This window comes from Propithecus coquereli, unplaced genomic scaffold (genome assembly GCF_000956105.1).
Source record: "Propithecus coquereli isolate 6110/MARCELLA unplaced genomic scaffold, Pcoq_1.0 Scaffold2, whole genome shotgun sequence".
Classification (NCBI taxonomy): Eukaryota; Metazoa; Chordata; class Mammalia; order Primates; family Indriidae; genus Propithecus; species Propithecus coquereli.
The window spans coordinates 18181974-18191590 of record NW_012144966.1 but is presented as its reverse complement, the minus strand read 5'-3'; the positions used below and the strand labels follow the sequence as shown (position 1 = coordinate 18191590).

Below are 9617 nucleotides of genomic sequence, written 5' to 3'. Positions count from 1 at the left end.
TCTGGCTCTTTACAGAAAAAGCTTGGTAACCCCTACTTTAGAGGAACAGTCTTGCTCCCAAGGCCAGCCCCACCAGGTATACACTAGATCCCATTTCCTCTTGCCTACCGAAGAATGTGGCTTCAGCGGATCTTCTCTCACCCTCTTACATTAGCTGTTTTTCCCTGCGTATTGGGTCATTTCCTTCAGTGTATAAACATGCTGTGATTTCTTTCATCTCTCTTAATCCCATTTCCCCCTTTGACTACTACCTCGTTTCTCTGCTTCGTTTTACAACAGGACTTCTCAAAAATGTGTATTTACTGTTTCGATTTCTCTACTTCTCTTCCATGCTCTACTAGCATTGCTTTAGTCAAAGCCACCAGCAACATTCATAATATAAAAGTCATCAGTCAATTTAGCCCTCATTTGGTTTGACTTAAGAGCAGCATTTAACAGGGTTAATCTCTTTGTCCCTCTCCAGACTCTTTCTTCACTTGGTTTCCAGCACACCACATATCTTGGTTTTCTTTATTTTCTGTTATGTCACTTTTTTTCAGTCTCCTTTGTAGGTTTCTCTTATTTTCTCCAAAATTTCATTATTGGAATGCCCAAGTTTCAGTCCTTAAACTTCTTTTCTATACACACTCATTCTCTTGGTAAATTCCTCCACCATCATTTATTATATCTTCAGCCTGGACCTTTTGCCTGAATTCCAAACTTATATGTCTAACCACCTATTTATTTAACACTTAACTTAACTACTGATTTTCCCCCCAAACTTTCTACTTCTACAGTCTTCCTATCTCAGTTAATGACAATTTCATCCTTCTATGTGCTTAGGCCAAAAACATTAGAATCATTGTCAACTCCTCTTTCTCCAACACTCCATATCCTGTGCCTCAAGAGACTCTGTCACCATTTAAAATATATTATCTGGCCATTTCTTACCACCTCTATTACTGCCACTCTGGCATAATTCACATTGTCTTTTACCTGTAATAAGAGCTTTTGAATTGGTCTTTCTGCTTCCATCTTTGCCCCCTGCCCTTTTCTGTTTATACTGAACACAGTAGCTAGAAAGTTCTTTTAAATGTAAGTTAGATCATTCACTCCTGTCCTCAAAGACCTCCATTGTCCCTCCGTTTTATTCAGAATAATACTCAAAACCCTTTGCAGTCTAGCCATCACCTACTACCCTCCTATTCATTTATGCCACTCCAGTGACACCAGCCTTCTTCCTATTCCTTCAATATGCCAGGGACATTCCTGCCTAGCATACTATCTCCCCCATATCTGCGTAGCCCCCATCGTAGTCATTGCTCCAATGTTATCTTCTCATCAATTATACCACTCAAAATTGAACCTGCATTTCCCATACCTCACATCCCTCTAACCTTTTTTTTAATCCAAGCATTTAATATCATCTAACATAATGTATAGTTTATTATGCTTGTTGTTTCATTGTCATTCCCTACCCACTAGAATGTAAGCTTTACAAAGGCAGAGATTTTAGTCTGTGTTTTCCATTGATGCAGTCCAGTGCCTAGAACAATATCTGGCATACAACAGGCCTCAGTAAATATTTGTTAAATGAACGTGTTCTGGTTTTAGATCTGACACTAATTTGCTAGGTGACTCTGGGCAAATATATAACCTCTTTGGTCTCTGTTTCATCATCTGGAAATTAGTAGATTAAAATAAATTATCTCTGAATTTTATACACTTGCTAAAACTCAATGTTTCCACAAGTGAAAGATATAAACTGTTTCCAGAAGCAAATATTTTCTAATTATTTGGAGAACTGCTATTTATAATGCAATTTCGAAATATAGGTTAAAGATGGTTTTGAAAATGTTGCAACTGAGTTAGCAAAAAGCAAACACGCTCTCGTTTGGGCTCAACGAAAAGAAAATGAGTCTTCCTCTTTAATTAAAGATCTGACCTGTATGGTGAAGGAACAAAAAACAAAACTCGCAGAAGTTTCTAAATTGAAACAGGAAACAGCAGCAAATTTACAGGTAAGACTTTGTAACATACTTCCTTTTTAATTTTTTATATTGTTTTCTCAAGTGTGTTGTGATGATTTTAGGAAGTTCACAAGAGGAACTTTTATATGATACTAATTATATGTTGTGATGTGCATAAGAAAAGTAGTATAAGGAAATTAAAGTCATAATTTTGCAGATCACATTGTTTACGTTAAGATAGTATTTAAGTAAAATAAGTGAATTAATTTCAAGAAACATGTTAATTAAGTAGGTGCCAGTTGTATGGTGATACAACAAATATTGTGAAGGTGATATAATTTTTTGAGAAATACCACTTGGATTGCTGATATTTTGTGGTGGTGGTACTAGTGGATATATTTAGATATACTTAGCTATAATAATTTTTAAATTAATGTCTTTATTGCTATTACCTCGATTATAAAAATTAGTGTTCTTTTACCCAAAATTATTTTTAAAAAGTGATTTTTAGACTATGGATACAAATGCTTGGTGAGAAATTTTGAGTGTTAAAAGCATAGTTGCTCTTTTACAATTTTAGACTAAAATTTAGAATGTTTAAAAGAGTGGCCTCTTAAAATTTGACTTTATTTCATTACCTGCATTTAACTTGAGTTAATAAAATTAAAACTTCTATTGTAAAATTTGGCAATATTTACTTTGTATTTGCTTAAATAACATTTTTCTCATAAAATGCAAAAAAAAAAGAAAAGAAAGAAGTGATTAAGTACTTTGCTTTTTCTTTCAATTTTTTGATATACAGAATCAAATCAACACCATTGAAATTTTAATTGAAGATGACAAGCAAAAGAGTATTCAAATAGAACTTCTAAAGCATGAAAAAATCCAGCTTATTTCCGAGCTAGCAGCCAAGGAATCACTAATTTTTGGTTTAAGGACTGAAAGAAAAGTATGGGGACATGAGCTGGCACAACAGGGTAAAATTTTCAGATTTTCAAAGAGAAAATAGCTTATTCTTAAAAACCAACGAATCAGAGTATTGGAGAAAACCAAACAGGAAGAAATTAACTCTGCCTAAAGATGCCAAGAAAAATGGTGACACTTTATCTGAAAGGATAAGTAGGCATTTTCCAGCCAAACAGAAATGAAGTCCTCTTAGGAAATGGGAAATAATTTATTACACCATTTAACAAGTTATAGTTCTGATTTTTTTTTTATTGTTTTCTTCCCATGATAATTTGGCCACCTTTCTGAACTACCTATTGCTACTGCTAAGTAAATTGTTAAAAATAATTCTTTCTTATACAGTGTTTTTAAGTTATTTATACAGTATGCAACATTCAGTTTTTTCTCACTTATTTGTAACATTTTATTGTGCATGCAGAAATGTAAAATAGTGTATGGATGAAAAACATTTCAGGTTTAGGTAAACTCTTAGTCTCATTTCTTTCTAATCATTGTAAAGTAAGAGATATACACTGTTTTATGGCATTCATTAAAAATTATGAATAGCTAGATGTTGGTCTTAAAGGAGCATGCTCATTCTTTGTAGGAATTTTTAATATGATTTTTTTGTTTGAATGCCATAACATGAATTAAGTATTATATATCTGAGTTATTTGTTCTTGACTTTATTGGTGGTTTTAGGTCTTTAAATAGCTACAAGTGTTTAGAAGGCCTTTTTGTTCATTACTTCTTTCCTCTTCATATTGTAGCATTATATGCTTTGTTTCTTTATTCAGTTCTTTTAATTTACTATATTATACATTGTTAAATTAGATTTTCATAAAATACAAGACCCCCAAGGTATATTAAAGTTTGTAACTGATGATATTTTTTTCTTAGGGTCTTCTCTAGCCCAAAATCGTGGAAAATTGGAGGCCCAAATTGAAAGTTTATGTAAAGAGAATGAATCTCTGCGAAAGGAAAATGAAAGTAATTGCAATACATTAAGAATAAAGAGCAAAATCATAGAAGACCAAACTCAAACCATTAGAAAACTAAAAGATGTAAGTTTTGACATTTTATTTTGGTTACAGAACAAATGGCAGGTTTGAAAATCTGATTTGTTTCAATGTTCCCCAACTGTTGTAGAATTTAGGATAGGCTATCAATGTACTTCCGTTTATAGTATTTGCCCATTTGCTCTTAAAAGTTTTACATGATATTTATTAATATTAACTTGAAACAAATTTTACTTCACAGCTTTATGGAGAATTTTATTGTGGCCTTTGGAATAACTCGAAATACTCAGTGTCAGTAAAAGATTAGGGATCACAAGAAAATTAGCATTTTATGTATTTAAAACATCCTTTTAAAGGATAATTTAAATCATATCTAATTAAGCAGAATATGAGATACTTAAGGTTAATAGAAATAAAGTACTGATTTTTTTTTTCTTGAAGTGTTTACAAGAAAAAGATGAACACATCAAGAGATTACAAGAAAAGATCACTGAAGTAGAAAAATGTACTCAAGAACAACTTGACGAAAAATGTACACAGCTGGATAATGTACTTGAGAAATTGGAAAAACACAATGAAAGGAAAGAAAAATTAAAACAACAGTTGAAAGTAAAGGAAGTAGAACTTGAAGAAATTAGAAAAGCTTACAGGTATTATACAGTATTTCCCACTGCGAAATAAAATGTGACTTAATGATTTCATATACCCAATTTACTTTTAAAATTTCTTCTCATATTAGTACACTTAATCAGAAGTGGCACGATAAAGGAGAACTTCTGTGTCATCTTGAAACACAAGTAAAAGAAGTGAAAGAAAAATTTGAAAACAAGGAAAGGAAACTTAAAGCAGAAAGAGACAAAAGTATTGAACTACAAAAGTAAGCATTAAGTCCTAAAGGATGTGGGATCTTTTTAATCATAAATACTGTGGGATGGGTGACATATGTATAAAGAAAGAGGAGCTAAAAAACATAGAGGACATAGTTATTTGCCAAGAACTTTATTTCCATTCCATCTATAAAATGAAGATAGTAATAGTTCCTACCTTAAATGTAGATATAAGATTGAAATTTTATGTGTATGTGTATTTATGAATATATATGGCTTATATGAATTATATAGTTCTTAGAACAGTGCCTGATACATAATAATTGCTATATGAGCATTTTGTTTTTATTGCTATGGTATTGTTTCAAAACTGAATGCAGCTAGTGATATTTTAGTTGTGGTAAGTGGGATTTAGTGTAGAAAGTCAGGGCTACCAGGGTCATTGAGCTTCCAAAGAGGCTGGAACAGATTTAGATAGCAGTTGCCAGCACGAGCTGAGGATGAGAGCTAATTTTAAAGGAAGGAAAGAAAATGTGTTCCTGGCTGCCTTTGTTGTCTGGATTCCGTAAAATACTCAAGAGGAAATAAGGTTTTACCTTGTAAACTGTATAACTAGACTTGTAAAAAGAATTTATAAAATTGAGGTACCTTGAAAAACAGGCAGGATAGTTTAATGATCAGTTCTCATGCCCAGGTAAAGAGGGATATAGATAGCATGTGGCTAGCCCAGAAACCTCATGTAGCAGTAGGTTCTTATTATATCCAACCTAATAGGACCTGAGATTTGATTTCCTAAGTTCTAACTCAGTGTAATAGAAAAATGTTGTTATAGTCTACACAAAGTTTTGGTTGATAGTACGGTTACTTGTTTGTTAACAGACCCTGTTCCACTTTGCTTTCAACCAAGCACTAATAGAGGGACCTTTGCTTGGAACCTGTTCCAATTTTCTATCCTGCCAGTAACAACTTTACAATTAGGAGTCTTTCAGATACTAAAAGAAACAATCGTTTTCTATAATTAGCAAAAACCTAATAAAACTTACAAAGCCTAACAATTTTAGCATCTTTTACATTGCATTGTTCATGTCATTAATAACAAAATGATGCAGACCTGATTTTTTACATTAATGCCTTCATGACTAAGATGGGTATATATAATTTTTAATTTAATGGAATTGTAACAAAATAAGCAAATTATTGTTAATAGGTTTTATTTGTATAGGTTTTTATAAGTTATAAATTGATTTTCTATCTTATTTTGAACATAACAGTAATTCTGTAAGATTGGCAGGACAGGCAGGATTATCCTGTTTGATAGTTGAAAAACTTTAACTCAGAGTTTGTGACGTGCCCCTAGTCAACATGGCTACTGAGTGATGCGATAAAAGAATGGCTTTTGATTCATGGTCCTTATGTTCAACCTGTTATTACTGTGGGCTATACCACAACCAGAAAATGTGTTCATTATATAGACTTTACTTTTTTTTTTTTTGAGACAGTCTCACTCTGTTTCCTGGGCTAGAGTGCCGTGGCGTCAGCCTAGCTCACCACAACCTCAAATTCCGGGGCTCAAGCGATCCTTCTGCCTCAGTCTCGCGAGTAGCTGGGACTACAGGCATGCACCACCATGCCCGGCTAATTTTTTCTGTATGTTTTTAGTTGTCCAGCCAATTTCTTTCTATTTTTAGTAGAGATGGGATCTCGCTGTTGCTCAGTCTGGTCTTGAACTCCTGAGCTCAAACAATCTGCCCGCCTCAGCCTCCCAGAGTGCTAGGATTGTAAGCCACCTCACCGGGCCTAGACTTTACTTTTTTAATAGCATTGTTCATGTTTACATAAAGGAATTGGTGTTTTGCCTCTAAGATACTTTAAGCACTAAAATCTTGTGAGTAGCATTTAATGTGTTTTATCTGTTAAGCATTATCATTAGGAAATCAGAAATACATGTTCGTAAACTTAAACCCTCCTGTAATACAATCTTCTCAAACTATTACATTGCAAATACATGTAGGGAAAAAGATTGATAGTAGTCATCTGTGAAGGTACTTATAAAATATACTTGGACTCAAAATAAATGGAGAAACAGAGTACTCTAACTTTCAAAGCATGAAAGTGTTAACAACCCTCAGTAATATTACCCTAGCCTAATCTGTTACCCTAATAGATTCTGCTGGATGGCGAACTACTTATATCTTTAGTTACCTTATAATAGCCCGTTGATATTTTCATAATACTGAGTTATGTTTCCATTAAAGTATGAATGTAAGAACTGCCATCTAAGAAGTAACATCTAATTAATTTATTAATACACACACACACACCACATATACACATTTATTTGTGGGTGTTTTTTATTTTTTTAAGGGATGCAGTAGAAAAGCTTCATAGTATGGATGATGCCTTTAAAAAACAAGTTGATGCAATTATTGAAGCTCATCGAGCTGAAATTAAACAACTGGCAAGTGACAAACAAAAATGTATTGATTCTGCAAATTTAAAGGTACTGTAAGTAAAATTTACTTTGATAATCAGTTTTAAATGGTTATAACTAAATAAATTAGATCTTTTGAGAATTATAAAGAAAAAAGGTAGCATGATTTCATGACCAAACAGATATGAAGGATGTTGCCAAAACTATCATGAAACCAGGCTAACATGTTGGTAATACTTAGATTAATTGTAGAACATAATTCTAATGAAACCAAAACCGTAAGTTTGAGTCTGGTGTTCACCTACTCCATGATCACTAGATAAAAATTTGCATATCTAACCAATCTCAGAAGTCTGTTTGGCTGCACATAGGCAGCATGAGAATGTGAATGTATTAAAGATAATCCATCACTACCTTGGAAAAGGTTGTCAGAGAGTTCTTTTTTTTCCACTCCCAGGCTAAAGTAATCCTCCTGCCTCAGGCCCCCAAGTAGCTGGGCACTACAGGTGTGTACCACCACACCTGGCTAATTTTTCTATTTTTTTGTAGAGACAAGGTCTTACTATGTTCCTCAGGCTGGCCTCAAGCAGTCCTCCCGCCGTGGCCTCCCAAAGTTCAAGGATTACAGGAATGAGCCACCCTGCCCAGCCTACTTTATTATTAATTAAGATTTAAGACTATCAGCTTTACTGTCTTGATATTATTGACAAAGTAATGAGTGTAGGGTGATGCTAAATTAGGGACAAACATCAGAATCACCTATGAAGCTTTTTAATAATACACATTCATGAGCTTCCCCTTAGAGACTTACATTCACTAAATCTGAGGTCAGACCCAGGTATTTTTAAAATTCCACACGTGATTCTGATGTGACACCTCTATTGAGATCCACTACATTAGGGAATAATTGTGAATTTCCATTTTTTCCTGATTTTGAAGTAGTAATAAGAAACTAAGGTATCCGTAAGATAAGAGATCCAGAAATCAACAACTGGAAAAGAGTTCAACAACAGAAACTAATGTTCCATATAGAAATTATAATCAAGGTATGTGTTTAAATGACATTATGTTCCAGATTCTATGCAAAGAAAGAGGGAATAAGGTCTTTGGAAATAATCACAGTGAATTAGGAAGTATAACTTGTCCAAAATTTAGTTATTTCATTTAAAGTCAACAGATACTTCATATGTTTTATTTAAAATCTACCAAATATTTAACAAGGATACATCAGGTAATACTAAATAGAGTTTAAGATTAGGCCCTTAGCTGAAAGCAAAATACTGAGTTGAGTGTTGGACTTCCTGCCAATATGAAGTAATAGCAAATGAAAGTGTTTGTTAAAGATTTGAAGAAATAGCACCAGATTTTAAATATGACAATCAGGTATGAGTGCAGGGGAGGATTCTGAGGTATCACTTAGAGGTGATTATTTAAATTAGGAGAAATATTTGTTTTCTTACAAAAAAGAGATTAGGATATCTATATTAGGGATTAGGAAGAGTGAAGTAAACAGAAAAAGATGGTCATGTTGGTGGTATCAGGAGTGTTGTGGTATAGTAGGAAAAAGGATTTCAGGCAGAAGTAAATACCAAAAACAGAGAATCCTAGGAGAATGTAGGTTAGGAATAAATGATAAAATGATCTCTCAAAAAGATGGTAATATATAACCCCAAACAGCACTTTTAGAAGTGAAGTAGGCACTATATTAAAGAGAGGGTTTCTTTGAGGAGGGAGGTTATTATTTCAATTTTGGACATCTGTTAGGAACTGGTGTTTAAATTGAACTTGTGACTCGGCATTCATAAGCAGCATGGGACAGTAGAATTAAGTCAGAAGATTGAGTTTCTCTCCTAGCTGTGATTATATAGAAACTGCACAGCCATAAACAAATTTTCTAAGCTCTAAAATAGAGTTGAAATATATTGCTACGTCTTTTTCACAAGAACGGTATTAGAACTAAGTAGATAATATATGTGAAAGTACTTTGTATATTATGTACACATTGTATTTTTCCTATTAGCATTTGAACAGGTTACATTTTACTAACTCATTGTTTTAAATGAATCACAAATTTCAAAATGCATGAGAATAAATGCTTGACTTTTTTCTTTCAGAATGCATTTTTAAAATACATTTTCTTTAAGAAATTAAAATGTAAAATTTACATGTTGATTTAGGTTCATCAAATTGAAGAAGAAATGCGTGGACTTCTGGAAGAAACATGCAAAAACAAAAAAACAATGGAAGCAAAAATTAAGCAACTTGCTTTTGCTCTAAACGAAATTCAGCAGGATATGTGATGGTTCTGAGAATGAATTTAATTGAAATGGACCAGCAGACCTATTGTAAAAATGATTAAATATTGTAATAGTAGTAACTGCTATGACTTTGAAATGTCTCTTTCTACACATTTTATTATGAATATTTTTTAAAAGACTTTTGATCA

At 33.0% G+C, this 9617-nt stretch overlaps 1 protein-coding gene across 1 annotated transcript in view; it reads left to right on the top strand.

Moving 5' to 3' along the window:
- LRRCC1 (leucine rich repeat and coiled-coil centrosomal protein 1) overlaps positions 1 to 9471 on the top strand; it is a 35694-nt gene extending 26223 nt beyond the window's left edge. The window contains exons 11-17 of the mRNA XM_012643551.1: positions 1815 to 2000; positions 2752 to 2926; positions 3795 to 3958; positions 4355 to 4563; positions 4653 to 4790; positions 7105 to 7240; positions 9349 to 9471. Coding sequence (XP_012499005.1) covers positions 1815 to 2000; positions 2752 to 2926; positions 3795 to 3958; positions 4355 to 4563; positions 4653 to 4790; positions 7105 to 7240; positions 9349 to 9471 — 1131 coding nt within the window. The remainder of the gene's footprint in view (positions 1 to 1814; positions 2001 to 2751; positions 2927 to 3794; positions 3959 to 4354; positions 4564 to 4652; positions 4791 to 7104; positions 7241 to 9348) is intronic.
- Positions 9472 to 9617: the final 146 nt, after the last annotated feature.